The sequence below is a fragment of the Podarcis gaigeae genome (assembly GCF_964106915.1).
Source record: "Podarcis gaigeae genome assembly, chromosome: 6".
Lineage (NCBI taxonomy): Eukaryota > Metazoa > Chordata > Lepidosauria > Squamata > Lacertidae > Podarcis > Podarcis gaigeae.
Genome location: NC_139682.1, coordinates 3,010,907 through 3,027,828, shown reverse-complemented (window position 1 = coordinate 3,027,828; position 16,922 = coordinate 3,010,907). Strand labels below are relative to the sequence as shown.

The 16,922-nt window shown below is 47.3% G+C and overlaps 1 protein-coding gene across 4 annotated transcripts in view; it reads left to right on the top strand.

Annotated features, from left to right (window-relative positions):
* The window catches only part of HCK (HCK proto-oncogene, Src family tyrosine kinase), a 37,342-nt gene that overhangs the window by 8,063 nt on the left and 12,357 nt on the right, over positions 1-16,922 (top strand). For all 4 annotated transcript variants that reach the window (XR_014565651.1, XM_083744436.1, XM_083744437.1 and 1 more), the window contains exons 2-9: positions 2,883-2,988; positions 4,624-4,666; positions 5,972-6,071; positions 8,271-8,369; positions 9,512-9,615; positions 12,247-12,399; positions 13,014-13,166; positions 14,579-14,761. Coding sequence is in view for 3 of the 4 variants with exons in the window: in XM_083744435.1 (XP_083600561.1) it covers positions 2,883-2,988; positions 4,624-4,666; positions 5,972-6,071; positions 8,271-8,369; positions 9,512-9,615; positions 12,247-12,399; positions 13,014-13,166; positions 14,579-14,761 (941 nt within the window). In the remaining variant the exon portion in view is untranslated. The remainder of the gene's footprint in view (positions 1-2,882; positions 2,989-4,623; positions 4,667-5,971; positions 6,072-8,270; positions 8,370-9,511; positions 9,616-12,246; positions 12,400-13,013; positions 13,167-14,578; positions 14,762-16,922) is intronic.

Genomic DNA, 16,922 nt, shown 5'->3' with positions numbered 1-16,922 from the left:
AGCGAAAAATACGGTATGTTCAGAGGCACTTTTGGCCTGTTATTGCATGTCACCCTTCCCCGGCTTCTGACCAGCATTCGAAATTAGCCAGGCGCCTAGTGCGTTTTGCGACTGGGAGTTGTCTGTTGCAAGCAGTTTGAGAAGTCTTGGCGACTGAGACTCAAGATTTAAAATTGCTGCCACTGGCACCGAGGGAACAAGAGAAGAAATGCCTCCTCGATGTTTTGGGAGCAAATCGCACCCGTGATGGCCGGAGCTGGCGCGAGTTGCCACGCAAACATCTGGAGGCCGCCATTGCAACGAATGCAATATGTAAAGATCGAAACCCAAAATGCTGGCAGGCGGAGGCCAATTGAAACCAGTAGCTTGTGTGTGTGCTTCTTCCTGTCCCCGGAGAGACAGAAGAAACTTTCTCTTCCTCCTAACCAACTTCCGCTGTGCTGAGGAAAGCTTATCTCATACCCTTGTGGCGCCGCTTTGGGCCGGTAGCCCAAATTCTGTTCCCTGTGTGCAATGCCTCTGGATCCACTGAGCTGAGAGTGCCTTCTGCTTTTCAGAGGCTGAGAGGGGATATTAAAAGTCTACAGGGGATCATGTCAGTGGGGAAGGAAATGGCCTTTTCCCACTTGCCTCCTATCACAGCTCTGTGGTTATTGTGGTGGCCATGGTTCATAGGGAGATAATGCTCTAGGGCAAGTGTTTTTCCTGAGAGCGTAAGGTATTAAGAATAGTCTGCTATTCATGATATGTGGTGGGAATGTAGAGAATTTTTTAAAAAATCTGGGAAATGATATATAATGAGTTGAAGAAAATGTTTAAATTAACATTTGTAAAAAAAACCAGAAGCATTTTTGTTAGGGATTGTAGGAAAAGGCCTGCCAAGGAAAATAAAGAATCTATTTACGTAAGAGACATTTAAAAATTCTGGGAAATGATATATAATGAGTTGAAGAAAACGTTCAAATTAACATTTGTAAAAAAGCCAGAAGCATTTTTGTTAGGGATTGTAGGAAAAGACCTGCCAAGGAAAATAAAGAATTTATTAATGTATGCGACAACGGCAGCAAGAGTCTTGATAGCACAAGGATGGCAGAATGAGCAAATCCCAACAAAAGAACAGTGGCAAGAGAAATTGATGGATTATGCAGAGTTGGCAAAATTGGCATGCAAGCTGCGAGACAAGGACAACTGTGACTTTAAAAAAGAATGGGAACTTTTTACAAACTACTTAAAAAGACAACAAAATGAATTGGACTCCTTGGCAGGTTTTGAATAAACATACACAAATTTGTTGATTGTTACCATAATAGACAGAGAAATTGAGGATCTTTACAATTTTACAATATGCAGAGAATAACATGTGTTGAAAAATCAGAGAGAGGAACTGAGGGAAGACTTGGGGGTTCTTCCTGGGGTGGGGGGAGGGGAAAAGGGGGAGGGGAACAATGAAGATGATATGTTTTGATAATTTGTTATGTTGAAATTCTTAATAAAATTATTTAAAAGAAAAAAAGAATAGTCTCCTGGATCAGGGTAATGGCTCATCTGGTCCGGACTCCAATTGTGCAAGCCGGATTCAAGCACAAGGCTGTAGCACCGCATGAGTGAAGGCCTCCACCTGAACTTCAAAAACAAACCATAAGCACACAGCCAACACTTCCCTGCACACAGAAAAGACATGGGGAAAAGTTGGAGGCAAGATCATCTTCCTGAAGGGCTTGCTTTCTGTGTGCAGGGAATTCGGTTTCCACTCCCGAATTTTTCACCTGCTGCGCAGCCTCACAACTCTGTGAGGAAAATTCCTGTCCCTGATAGCAGCAGGAGCACCGCCGCTGGGTTAGTCTTTTAAATATTGCTTTGCCTATTTCAATAATGATGGACGGGCCACAGAATTAGCTTGATGCTTCCAGAATTATGTTGGCTTGAGTTACAAGGACAGAAGAAGAAAGGGTCTGTTTGGGATGCAAATTGGATGCAGCTCAACTCGGGCGCTGAGGGTGCTGTGCTCAGGTGGTTTAGCCCGTGAATGCAAAATCTGATGCTTACGGTTGCCCACAAAAGCTCACAGTTACTATTGGTTTGTAAAGCCCTTAACGGCTTGGGACCAGTTTCCTTGTGGGATATGCCCTCTTGACTGCACAACATCATACTTGTTCTGCACTTGCAAGAAACCAATCTTTTAGTGTGGCAGCACCTGCACTTTGGAACTCCCTGCCTCTTGACGCCTTGGCTGTACTTTTTGACAGTTGCCTTAAAACATTGTTATTTAGGCAACCCTACAGACGTGTAGAGACACGGGTGGTGCTGTGGGTTAAACCACTGAGCCTAGGACTTGCCGATCAGAAGGTTGGTGGTTCAAATCCCCGCGACGGGGTGAGCTCCCGTTGCTCGGTCCCTGCTCCTGCCAACCTAGCAAGTAGATAAATAGGTACCACTCCGGCGGGAAGGTAAACGGCGTTTCCGTGCGCTGCTCTGGTTCGCCAGAAGCGGCATAGTCATGCTGGCCACATGACCCGGAAGCTGTACGCCGGCTCCCTCGGCCAATAAAGCGAGATGAGCGCTGCAACCCCAGAGTCGGCCACAACTGGACCTAATGGTCAGGGGTCCCTTTACCTATACAGACGTGTAGAAGTTACACATGTTTTATTTCTTTTTAGCTGCTGTTGATTTTAACAATCTTCTGAATATTTTAAACCACCTGCTTTTACTTGTTTTAATCAGCAATGTTAATGTTTTGTTTTATATCTCTGTAAACCGCTTGGAGATTTCCTTACCATCAATCGGTACATAAATTTTGTTAGATAAATAAAGAAAAACACATATTTTCGTCTAGAGCCTGGGCTTAGAATCTCTTCTCTCTCTCTCTCCCTCCCTTCTCCCAGAATGGGCTGCATGAAATCCAAAGAAATCAACCTCAATGAAAAAATCTCAGGACCTCCTCAGAGCTTGGGTGATCTGAATAATTACATACCAGACCCCACTAACGCTGTAAGTCTAAATTACTTGCCAGTCTCAAAGAAAAAGTCAGAAGAGATACCGTATTTTTTGCTCTATAAGACTCACCTTTTCCCTCCTAAAAAGTAAGGGGAAATGTGTGTGTCTTATGGAGTGAATGCAGGCTGCGCAGCTATCCCAGAAGCCAGAACAGCAAGAGGGATTGCTGATTTCACGGCACAGCGATCCCTCTTGCTGTTCTGGCTTCTGAGATTAGGAATATTTTTTTTCTTGTTTTCCTCCTCCAAAAACTAGGTGCGTCTTGTGGTCTGGTGCGTCTTATAGAGCGAAAAATACAGTATTTTACGAAGTGTTAAGGGTATTTAATGGAGTGTTAAGAACTTTCTGATGGTAAGAGCTGTTTGACAGCAGAACAGATTCCCTCCAAAAGTGGTGGACTTTTTCTTCCTTGGAGGTTTTTAAGCAGAGGGCTAGATGGCCATCTGTCATGGATTGGTTAGCTGTGATTCCTGCATTTCAGGGGGCTGGAACAGATGGCCTTTGGGGGTCCCTTCAAACTCTTGAAGCATTAGCTTTAAAGGCTGGTATATTTGTGATAGGATAAGCTTTTTGGGGGTTAGAGATCACCATTAGAGGAAGCAGTCTCTAACCCATAAGACCTGATGCCATCTTCCGTAAGGCCAAGAGAAAAGAGCACACCAAGAACTCTGGCCAATATAAGTTTGAATAGCGGGAGTGGTCTCTACTCGCAAATCAATAGTCAATTGTAACAAGAACTAATTCATTCAAAAGTATGTATTCTGACAAGAATTGCAAACTCAAATAGAGTTATGACGGTTTTACTATTTATGTTAACTTAGAATTTAAATGTACTTTCATGTAATATTATATACTTCCAGCTGATCGAAACAGGGCCCTGTCCTGTTTTCTGATCCATAACTGACTTCTGACTTCTGCTCAATGATTGAAACTAAGACCTTGACGTTGAATCTGACTTTGGGCTAACATGAACTTACTGGTTTCTGATCCATAATTGGATATACGTATCCTTATGAGTTTGAGTTGGTAATCTCTGTTTGAGTTTGTAATTCTTGTCAGAATACATACTTTTGAATGGATTAGTTCTTGTTTCAATTGACTACTGATTTTCGAGTAGGGACCACTCCCACTATTGAAACTTATACAGTCATAACTCGGGATAAATACGCTTCAGGTTGAGCACTTTCGGATAGCGCTCCGCAGCGACCCAGAAGTAACGGAGTGCGTTACTTCAGGGTTTCGCCGCTTGTGCATGCGCAGTCGAAATGACATCACAAGCATGTACAGAAGCGGCAAAACGCAAGCCACACATGCGCAGACATGCTGTCGCGTCTTATGTTCTGTTTGGGATGTGAACAGGGCTCTGGAACGTATCCCGTTCGCATCCCGAGGTACCACTGTATTGGCCTGAGTTCTTGGTGTGCTCTTTTCTCTTGGTATATTTAACAACAAGAACTCCATCTTCCGTAAGACCGGCAAGGATGTGACTTGTCTCCTGAAATAGCTGGAGGGCACCAGTTTGGCAAAGCGTGCAGCAGAGACTGTGGAGCAGGCTGAGGGTTAGAAATGCTGTATTGTGGAGATTCTGTTTTCCTGTTCATAAATTATTTCTGTTCTCTTGCATCCCAGCTTGGCCCAGCACCCAGCAAACCGAAGCCTTCCACAACCGATGGTATGTATGCCTGCCTCTATGGTCTGTCTTGGCGGGAGGGGGACCCATAGATCTGTGGCCCCTGGCCTACATCAGAGAGCTGTGTGCTGCAAAGACATACGTCCCCTTGTCAGCCATGGGCTCAGCTTTCCACATCCATAAAAAGGTAAAGGGTAGAGGGACCCCTGACCATTAGGTCCAGTCGTGGCCAACTCTGGGGTTGCAGTGCTCATCTCGCTTTATTGGCCGAGGGAGCTGGGGTACAGCTTCCGGGTCATGTGGCCAGCATGACTAAGCCGCTTCTGGCGAACCAGAGCAATGCACGGAAACGCCGTTTCCCTTCCCTCTGGAGCGGTACCTATTGATCTACTTGCACTTCAATGTGCTTTTGAACTGCTAGGTTGGCAGGAGCAGGGACCGAACAACAGGAGCTCAGCCCGTCGCAGGGATTCGAACTGCCAACCTTCTGATCGGCAAGCCCTAGGCTCTGTGGTTTAACCCACAGCGCCACCCACCTCCCTTGCTCCACATCCATACCTGCCTGTCAACGAGCTGGTTTTATTTGTTTTATTTCATAACGTTTATATACCGATTGCAAAAACAACAACAACAACAACAATTTATTTATACTCCGCTCATCTGGCTGAGTTTCCCCAACCACTCTGGGCGGCTCCCAAACGAGTGTTAAAAACAATAAAGCATTAAATATTAAAAACTTCCCTAAACAGAGCTGTCTTTAGATGTCTTTTAAAAATAGGATAGCTGCTTATTTCCTTCACATCTGAAGGGAGGGCATTCCACAGGGCAGGCACCACTACCGAGAAGGCCCTCTGCCTGGTTCCCTGTAACCTCACTTCTCACAGCGAGGGAACCACCAGAAGACCCTCAGCGCTGGACCTCAGTGTCTGGGCAGAACGATGGAGGTGAAGACCCTCTTTCAGGTATACAGGACCGAGGCTGTTTAGGGCTTTAAAGGTCAGCGCCAACACTTTGAATTGTGCTCGGAAACGTACTGGGAGCCGATGCAGATCTCTCAGGACCAGTGTTATGTGGTCCCAGTGGCCGCTCCCAGTCACCAGTCTAGCTGCCGCATTCTGGATTAATTGCAGTTTCCGGGTCACCTGCAAAGGTAGCCCCACGTAGAGCGCATTGGTTTACAAAAAAAAACAAAAAACAAAAAACAAATATAGAACAATAAAATTATCAATGAGGAAATTCAGCAACAATAACTTAGCAATAATTTAGCTGCCAGCGAAGTGAGGTTTGTCCCTGCGTCCAGAGTAAACACTGAGTTTGTGTGAATACAACCCTTGCTCATTCTCGCAGGAACAGAAGAGTTTATCGTTCTGGCTCTTTACGACTATGAAGCCATTCACAAGGAAGACCTGAACTTCCAGAAGGGCGACCGTCTCAAAGTCCTAGAGAAGTAAGTACAAGACCCCCTCTAGTGCAGCTGTTTATTGGGGGGGGTCTAATCTGGGAGTAAGTGGTGGGGGGCCCTGATCTGCTTTCTTTGGGAATCTGGTTGACCCAATTTGTTATATCCTATCTATGCTGGATCCTCATAAGTCTTAGGGCTGCGCTGCAGGGGTGCTTTTTTTGCCTGCTTTCAGTTTGGTGGGGCAAATCCACCCCCGCCCCTCGCACAGTGTTATCTATTAGCTCGTTTACGTTCTTGCTAAAAAGCATAAAAATAGGTTTGATATATAATACAGTATACTTCCTGTTGGCTATTTGCATATTAGTTGCACTGCAGAAGGCGTGCTAGGGAGACCACACATTCAAGAAACGCAAAATAACTTTTGCTAGGTTTTAGCAACAAAAACTCCTTTTACACTAAATTACAATATATCAATAAGCATGACCCATCCACCAGGGTACTGAGAGAGCTGCATGCTGCTCTTTATATACCATACCCAACAGCTTAATTACTACAACTTAGCAGCACCTGCTATACTGCTTCATGGCTGCAAAACTAGGTCACGTTATTTGCTCTGGCCTTTAAAGAAATACACATCTTGTGGAACCATAATGAACCTTCAAATTTAAACAGACCATTCAACACTTCCATGCTACAATTCTAAAACACAGAAAGCCATAGCTGTCAACGTTTTCCTTTTTTTAAGGGAAATTCCCTTATTCCAAAAAGGATTCCTCGCAAGAAAAGGGAAAAGAAAAGGGGAAAGGAAGCGGGTGGCGCTGTGGGTTAAACCACAGAGCCTAGGACTTGCCGATCAGAAGGTTGGCGGTTCAAATCCCCGCGACGGCGTGAGCTCCCGTTGCTCGGTCCCTGCTCCTGCCAACCTAGCAGTTTGAAAGCACGTCAAAGTGCAAGTAGATAAATAGGTACCACTGCGGCGGGAAGATAAACGGCATTTCTGTGTGCTGCTCTGGTTTGCCAGAAGCGGCTTAGTCATGCTGGCCACGTGACCCGGAAGCTGTACGCCGGCTCCCTCGACCAGTAAAGCGAGATGAGCGCCGCAACCCCAGAATCGGCCACGACTGGACCTAATGGTCAGGGGCCCCTTTACCTTTATGCAGAAAGCATGTAGAGGCGTTCATATCTCTACACTATGAAGCAACTTTGGTTGTATAGCTCTTTACTTGCTGTTGCTTCCTTCCAGGGTATTGTAGTTTGTTTATGGTACTGAGATGTCTGTTTCCAGCTCCCATCTGACAGATCCTAAGCTTACGTAGCAGAGGCATTTCCCCTGGGGACAAGGAAGGATTATAAAACCCGTTTAAATCCATAGCATAGGTAGACTTGCCCCCAGAGAATCCTGGAATTCCCAGCACCCTTCACAAACTGCAGTTCTCAGGTTTCGTTGGGGGGAGCCATGTGCTTTAAATATACAGGGTGAATAATAATAATAATAATAATAATAATAATAATAATAATAATAATAATATATTATTTATACCCCGCCCATCTGGCTGGGCTTCCCCAGCCACTCTGGGCGGCTTCCAACAAAATATTAAAATACAGTAGTGCATCTAACATTAAAAACTTCCCTAAACAGGGCTGCCTTCAGGTGTCTTCTAAAAGTCTGGTAGTTGTCATTCTCTTTGACACCTGGTGGGAGGGCATTCCGCAGGGCAGGTGCCACCACCGAGAAGGCCCTCTGCCTGGTTCCCTGTAACTTGGCTTCTCGCAATGAGGGAACCGCCAAAAAGCCCTCAGACCTGGACCTCAGTGTCCGGGTAGAACGATGGGGGTGGAGATGCTCCTTCGGGTATACAGGACCGAGGCCGTTTAGGGCTTTAAAGGTCAGCACCAACACTTTGAATTGAATGCAGCCATAGACCTTTGCAGCCCATTCAGACAACTACATAGACACGTGTTGGTGGACCTTGGGAAAGTCTGTGGCTCATAGCCCCTGAACCCTTGCCACACGCCCTTTAAGATGCATTTTAGCCTTTACCCAAGCACAGCATCTTATATCGTTTGGCAAACCTCAGCAGCAAGCGGCCTGCATTGCAGGGGTGTCGCTGCGGGGAATGCCTTTCTGGGCATCTGCTTTTGAACTTGCCATTTGGAGCGCGTGCTTGATGCTTCTCAGTGACAGAAGATTGATTTTCTCTACCTCTTTCTGCCCCCTTCCTCTCTGTTTCTTTCTCTCTGCAGCTCGGGCGAGTGGTGGAGAGCCAAAGCCCTCTCGACAGGCCAAGAGGGTTATATCCCCAGCAACTATGTCGCCAGAGTCAACTCGCTGGAGACGGAGGAGTGAGTCTGCTCTGTGGCTGGGGGGGGGGCAAAGGGGGTCTCCTCTGCACGTCGCTTATCTAGGACTGCAATTAAAGGGCCGTTTGTGCTTGGGGGTGGGGTGGGATAGTGAACAGGGGCAAATTACCCTCTCCACGTAGCCCTGCCAGCTTCCACTAGAGTAGAATTCCCTAGTATCAACCCCAGCGTTGATGGATTTTCACAAGGACTTTAAAAAATAAATAAGAAATTAAGAAAGCGGACCAAAGACTCTTTATGTACGCCACAGCAGCGGCAAGAAACATGCTTGCCCCAAAACTGGAAACTGCAAGAAATTCCTACTATTGCGGAGTGTCAGACGAAATTGATGAGTGATGCGGAGCTAGCCAAACTGACGGGAAGAATTCGGGATCAGGACGATCAGAGGTTTCAAGAAAGTTGGAGTAAATTTATGGTGTATATAAAGGATAATTGTAAAACTTTAAAAACACTGGCAGGACTGAAATAGCTCTTACAATGTATGGCAGATATAAGTTAAAAAAAACAGAATACAGTGGTACCTCGGGATGCGAACGGGATCAGTTCCGGAGCCCCGTTCGCATCCTGAATGGAACGCAAGACACGACGGTGCGTCTGCGTGTGCACGGGTAGCGTTTCGCCGCTACCGCACATGCGCGCGTGACGTCATTTTGAGCGTCTGCACGTACATGGGCTGTGAAACCCGGAAGTAACGCGCTCCGTTACTTCCGGGTTGCCGCGGAGCGCAACTCAAACACACTCAACCCGAAGCGCATTCAACTCGAGGTATGACTGTACGTGATATAAGAAAATAAGGGATTCCTGCTGAAGAGAGGGAGGGTTGCAAGCTCGGCAGAGCTAGAGGTATTTATGTGATTTAATGTATTGTATTGCAAGGGTATGTATAAGGAAAATAATAAAAAATTATTTGAAAATAATAAAATAATAATAATAATAATAATAATAATAATAATAATAATACAGAATTTCAAACTGATATGGAAATGTGGAGAAGCGAACTAAAGTTTGGGAAAATGAGAAACTGAAATGGACCGATATGCCTGCTTGGGAAGGTGCACAGCGCATGCAAAGCCAGATCTGGCTTGCTCACCCTCCTGTTTTGTGACTTTTGCCCCCCCCCCCAGGTGGTTTTTCAGAGGAGTCAGCAGGAAGGACGCTGAACGGCAGCTGCTGAGCCCTGGGAACGTGATAGGCTCCTTCATGATCCGAGACAGCGAGACAACCAAGGGTAAGTGGTGCTGGTTCCTGTGTGCATGGGCCAGATCAGCTCTTCCCCACAAACAGCTGGACTCGCTGGAGAACAGATGCCCTGTTGTTCAGAGAGGAGCTGCTCGCGCATAGAATGAGCCTGCTGGATGCCTCTGGGAAACCCACAAGTGGGGCAGAGCAAATGTTGCCCTTGCTCAGTTTGCTTTCCTCTTCCACCGCCCAGTGGCATAGCAAGGTCAGGTGGTACCCAGGGCAGAAAATTTCCCCACCCCCACATTGAAATTTATTTATTTTTGCCTGCAAAAATGGTTTGACTTTACAGTCATACCACATGTTACGTTGGCTTCAGGTCGAGCATTTTCAAGTTGCGTCCCACGGCGACCCGTAAGTACCATAACGGGTTACTTCGGGGTTTCATTGCTCGCGCATATGCAGACGTGCAAAATGATATCACGCGCATGCACAGAAGCAGCGAATCATGACCCGCGCATGCGCAGATGCGCAGACAAAGGTTGCGTTCTTTTCAGATTGCAAATGGGCCTCTGGAATGGATCCCATTCACAACCAGAGGTACCACTGTATTTCATTTTCTTTGGGGAAGCCAAAGTTGTGGAGCTTTTTTGGGGGGGAGATCACACACCTTGCAACAAGGAGTCTGCCGTCTGCCCTACAGCCTGCGTGCCAAAACCAAAGCATCTCTCGCAGACGTTGAGTGCCATACAGCATTTTGTCACCCCCCCTCCAGAGGTGGCACTCAGGCCGGACCACAACCTACCGTATTTTTCACTCTAGAGGACACACTTTTTCCCCTCCAAAAATGAAGGGGAAATGTGTGTGTGCATCGTATGGAACAAATGCAGGCTCCTTGGCTTCAGCGATAGCAACGCGAAGCCTCCGAAGCACAGAAGCCTCCGAAGCACAAAATAATTAAAAATTATTTAAAAATAATAAAGCCTCCGTGCTCCGGAGACTTCATGTTGCTTTCGCTGAAGCCGCCTGAAGCCCCCGGAGCGCAGGGAACTCCCGCTGAGCTCCGAAGGCTTGCGGATAGCTGCCTGAAGCCTAGAGAGCGAGAGGGGTTGGTGCACACCGATCCCTCTCGCTCTCCAGGCTTCGCTGGAGAGGTGCTGCACAGTTTTCCCTCTCTGTGCAGCGCCCCTTCAGCGAAGCGGGAGGAGAAATGGAAGGGGCTCCGTCTCTCCTGCCGCTTCGCTGAGCAGAGAAGGGGAGAATCCCCCCCCCCCCGTTCTACCCCTCCTATGGTCCGGTGAATCCTATAGAGCGAAAAATACAGTACCTTGCAACGCCTCTGCCACCATCCTGATATACCATCTTCCTTTCCTCTCTCTTCCTGTGGGGCAGCCCCAGAGTGGAGGGCTTGGGCAGGCCCCACTTGTTGTGTGAGCCTCTCCAGTGCAGGGGGCTGAGATTGGATTGGGGATTGGATTGGAGTGGCGTAGCGTGGGGGGTGCAGGGGGGGCCGGCCGCACTGGGCGCAACATCTGGGGGGGGCGTGCTCGCCGCCTCCGGAGTCTCCGAAGAGCCTTGGGCGCAGGCTGTAGCAGAGCCCCATGGCAGCAGCCCAGGCAGCAGCAAGACGAAGCTGGCAGCAGCGGCAGGTTAGGGGTTAGGGGCGCAAATTACTTGCCTTGCCCCAGGTTAGGAGGCGCAAATTACTTGCCTTGCCCCGGGTGCTGACAACCCACGCTACGCTGCTGATTGGGGAGGAAGTGCTGGCGATCCGGTGGCACTTTCCAGTTCTCCCTCCTGCTGCTGCTACAGGACAGGTTGACCCACCTCTGCTTTCTGCAAGCTTTTCCCTGTGTGTGATTTGCAGGAGGAGGAGGAGGTGCTGAAAGCGGCAGGGAAGTTAGATGGCCAGGTTCCTGCCTGGCGCCTGTGGAGGACAGGTCCTGCCCTGCCACCTGTATCTCTTGCTTGAGCAGGGTCTTCTTCCGCAAGGACCACAGGAGAACCCAAACGGCCACTTGCAATCTTCCCCGACCCCTGGGTGAGTCAAGGCAATCATAGGGCGGGGGTCAGTTCCGCGAGTCTCTTCGTCTTGCGGTTTCTTCGTCTTGCGAAGCACGGCTATTAGCGGCTTAGCGGCTATTAACGGCTTAGTGGCTATTAACGGCTTAGGGGCTTAGCCGCTATTAACGGCTTAGCGGCTTAGGGGCTTAGCAGCTATTAACGGCTTAGCGGCTTTAAGAAAAAGGAAACAAACTCGTAAGAACTCGCAAGACATTTCGTCTTGCGAAGCAAGCCCATAGGGAAATTCGTCTTGCGGAACGACTCGAAAAACGGAAAACTCTTTCGTCTTGCGCGCTTTTCGTCTTGCGAGGCATTTGTCTTGCGAGGCACCACTGTAGTCCAAAACTCAAGAAGGTTGAGGAACGCTGCCTTACACAAACCATGGTGTAGTGTTCCATGCAAACCAGGTCATTGCGCCCAGCCTGAGGCAATGTCCATATGGCAGATACCATCAGTAGTTTTATTTGTTTCTCGTTGAAGCTGGCTCCTTAGAAGCACTCCCTTCCTCCCGTTTATAATGGACAAGATTCAAAACCCAAAGAGCAGGTATGGGAGAACAGGTGAAATGGTCACGTGAACCTCCTTTCTCAGTTTGCATTCCTCCCTCTTGGCCCAGGTTCTTACTCCTTGTCTGTGCGAGATTTCGACAACCAGAAGAAAATGGAGACGGTGAAGCATTACAAGATTCGGACCCTGGACAGTGGTGGCTTCTACATTTCTGCTCGGAACACCTTCAGCAGCCTGCAGGAGCTGGTCAGCCATTATAAGGGTGAGCTGGTACTGGGTGCTCCCTGGAACACCTCCATGTCATTGTGACTGGCTCACGGTCACCCAGTGCGTTTTACAGCCAAGGGGGGACTTGAACCCTGGTCGTCTCTCCAAGGTCTCTAGTCCAGAACTCTAACCACTACTCCACGCAACTCTCTCACGTATCTGCAGTGGGTTCATACAAAGGCTTCTCCATGGTGGCACAAGAGAGGACGTTAAAATTTAACATATTAAATTAAATTATTTAAATGAAAATTAGGTTGGAAGGTTGTGCTGAAACAATGATTTGAACTAGAATACAAAATTGGGAGGTGTGGGGAGGTCAAGGAAAGAAGTAAAGGAAAAAAGTTATATCAAGGTTTAATATTTTTTCTTGTTTTTCTTTTTTTAAGAGAATGTATTTTTATTTTTTCTCTTTGTATTTGGTATTGTTCTTGTTTTCTTTTTGTATCTTTTAAAATTTGGAATAAATATAATTTTTTTTTAAAAAGTGCTGCTCTTCTCAGTGTAACAAAATTTGTGGTCCATTTGGGGCCTTGTTTTCAAAAGTGCCAGCCTGTATGTAGCCTTGCCTTGGGATCTTGCAGGGTAGAATAACCTGGTGTTCTTTTCCAGGGCAAGCTGATGGTCTGTGCCAAAAGCTGACTTACCCTTGTATCGCTCCGAAACCTCAGCAGCCCTGGGAGAAAGATGCCTGGGAAATCCCCCGCAGCTCTCTGAAGCTGGAGAAGAAACTGGGAGCTGGGCAATTCGGAGAAGTCTGGATGGGTAAGAATATCGGAAGTGGACTGTCAGATGATGGGGCTGAGGGTGCCCCTAGTCCTCTGTGTTAGTTCCCTGTGGGGGCAGCCAGATGGGCTTCTGGGAAGCAGAGTTATACTGCCTCTGAACATGGAGGGTCCATTTGGTACCCATCTGTTGCAGCCAATTCCATATGTAATAATAATAATAATAATAATAATAATAATAATAATAAATTTTATTTATACCCCGCCCATCTGGCTGGGTTTCCCGAGCCACTTTGGGCGGCTTCCAACAAAACACTAAAATACAATAACCTATTAAACATTAAAAGCTTCCCTAAACAGGGCTGCCTTCAGATGTCTTCTAAAAGTCTGGTAGTTGTTTTTCTCTTTGACATCTGGTGGGAGGGCAGTTTTTAGGTTTCATTGGGGGGAGCCATGTGCTTTAAATATATAGGGTGAATAATAATAATAATAATAATAATAATAATAATAATTTATACCCCGCCCATCTGGCTGGGTTTCCCCAGCCACTCTGGGTGGCTTCCAACAAAACACTAAAATACAATAACCTATTAAACATTAAAAGCTTCCCTAAACAGGGCTACCTTCAGATGTCTTCTAAAAGTTTGGTAGTTGTTTTTCTCTTTGACATCTGGTGGGAAGGCGTTCCACAGGGCGGGTGCCACCACCGAGAAGGCCCTCTGCCTGCTTCCCTGTAACTTGGCTTCTCGCAGTGAGGAAACCGCCAGAAGGACCTCGGCGCTGGACCTCAGTGTCCAGGCAGAACGATGGGGGTGAAGACCCTCCTTCGGGTATACTGGACCGAGGCCTTTTAGGGCTTTAAAGGTCATCACCAACACTTTGAACTGTGCTTGGAAATGTACTGGGAGCCAATGTAAACCGGTGTTATATGGTCTCAGCGGCCGCTCCCAGTCACCAGTCTAGCTGCCGCATTCTGGATTAATTGTAGTTTCTTCGCATGTTCATGAAGAAACCCCAGGATTCTGGAACCGTGCTGCCTGATGTGCTAGCTTTCTAGATGCAGGGTGCTTCTGACACTGGGTCTTGCCAAATAACGCCCGTAGGCTTTGGGGGCCTTTTGTTTTAGTCTAGAAACTGTTCTTAGCTAAAGCTGAAGAATTCCGTAGCTTTTACACTGCACCCCATGCTTGCCTGGAAATCAAAGACTGCACAACATCCCTGGGCATGAGTTAGCATAGTGTTTTGGGTCTCAAATGGTCTTCCTGGGTATGATGATGGAAAGCTTCGTTTCCCATGCTGGATAGCTCACTTGGTAAAGCATTGGACCCTTGACCTCAGGCTCATGAGTTTGAGCCCCATGTTGGGCCAAAGGATTCCTGCCTTGGAGGGCGTAGGAATGGACGATGCTCTGTGATTCTGCCGCTCTGAAACAGCCCCTTCTCTCCTCTCCAGCCACCTACAACATGCACACAAAAGTGGCCGTCAAAACCATGAAGCCAGGGAGCATGTCTGTGGAAGCCTTCCTGGAAGAGGCCAACATCATGAAGACCCTGCAGCACGACAAGCTGGTCAAGCTGCATGCTGTCGTGACGAAGGAGGAGCCTATTTACATCATCACCGAATACATGGAGAAAGGTGAGACGGTGAAATAATAATAATAATAATAATAATTTATTATTTATACCCTGCCCATCTGACTGGGCCTCCCCAGGCACCCTGGGAGGCTTCCAACAAAGTATTAAAATACAGTGGTCTGCTAAACATTAACATCTTCCCTAAACAGGGCTGCCTTCAGATGTCTTCTAAAAGTCTGGTAGTTGTTCTTCTCTTTGACATCTGGTGGGAGGGCGTTCCACAGGGCAGGCGCCACCACCGAGAAGGCCCTCTGTCTGGTTCCCTGTAACTTCGATTTCTGCAGTGAGGGAACCGCCAGAAGGCCCTCGGCGCTGGACCTCAGTGTCCGGGCTGAACGATGCGGGTGGAGACGTTCCTTCAAGTATACTGGACCGAGGCCATTTAGGGCTTTAAAGGTCAGCACCAACACTTTGAATTGTGCTTAGAAATGTACTGGGAGCCAGTGTAGATCTTTCAAGACCAGTGTTATGTGGTATCGGCGGCCACTCCCAGTCACCAGTCTGGCTGCCGCATTCTTAGTTGTAGTTTCCAGGTCACCTTCAAAGGTAGCATTGCAGTAGTCCAAGCGAGAGATAACCAGAGCATGCACCACTCTGGTGAGACAGTCTGCGGCCAATTAGGGTCTCATCCTGCGTACCAGATGGAGCTGGTAGACAGCTGCCCTGGACACAGAACTGACCTGCGCCTCCATGGACAGCTGTGAGTCCAGAATGACTCCCAGGCTGCGCACCTGGTCCTTCAGGGGCACAGTTACCCCATTCAGGATCAGGGAGTCCTCCACACCTGCCTGCCCCCGTCCCCCCAAAACAGTACTTCTGTCTTGTCAGGATTCAACCTCAATCTGTTAGCCGCCACCCATCCTCCAAGGAGCAGAAGGTTCTGCAGCAGCCTTTGTCCACCTGGTGCTCTCCAGATGTTTGGGGGTACAGACTCAGCTGGCACATCTGGAGGGGTGCCCGGTTGGTGAGGCCTGTTCCATCCCCAAGCTTCTATCCCCAAAAGGAGGTTTTCGCAAAGGGCACCTGCCCAACAATACCTTTTTCACTCATCCTTCTCTATCTGTTTTCAGCCTTCTCATCACAATCAAGAAGGCTAGAAACTGGAAACATTTTGAAACCCGAGTTCCTTTTTTTATATAAGGTTTTTTTATTGACAGTTTTCACATAACAAATTATTCAAACAAATCATTTTCATTATTTCCCCCCTTTCCCCCCTCCCACCTCCCCAACAAAACCTCCCTCCCCCTAGGACTTCCCTCAGCTCCTCTCTCTGATTTCTCAACCAATTTTAACTTCTGCATATTATAAAATTGTATACAGTGGTACCTCAGGTTACATACACTTCAGGTTACAGACTCCGCTAACCCAGAAATAGTACCTTGGGTTAAGAACTTTGCTTCAGGATGAGAACAGAAATCACACGGTGGTGGTGCGGCGGCAGTGGGAGGCCCCATTAGCTAAAGTGGTGCTTCAGGTTAAGAACAGTTTCAGGTTAAGAACGGACCTCCGGAACGAATAAAGTACTTAACCCGAGGTACCGCTGTACATCATTATATTATCTATCACCTCTGTTGACCCTCAATAAATTTGTGTACGTTTATTCAGAACCTGCCAAGGAGTTCAGTTCATTTTGTTGTCTTTTTAAGTAATTTGTAAAAGGTTCCCATTCTTCTTTAAAGTCACAGTTGTTCTTGTCTCGCAGTTTGTATGTCAATTTCGCCAGTTCTGCATAATCCATCAATTTCTCTTGCCATTGATCTTTTGTCAGGATTTCCTCATTCTTCCATACATGTGCTATTAAGACTCTTGCCGCCGTAGTCGCATACATGAATAAATTCTTTATTTTCCTTGGCAGGTCTTTTCCTACAATCCCTAACAAAAATGCTTCTTGTTTTTTTTACAAATGTTAATTTGAACATTTTCTTCAACTCATTATATATCATTTCCCAGAATTTTTTAATGCCTCTACATTCCCACCACATACTCTGGTTTCTCTTTAGATAAATCTTTCACCTTTTATTGAAACCTGAGTTCCTTAAGAATCGGGGTTATTGCCTTGTTTTTGGCAGCAGGCAGCCTTCCTCGCTGTCTCCCAGGGCTGGTACAATTTAGCAGCATTCTGCGGAGGCGCCGTCAACTCCCAGGACACGAGTGCCACATGC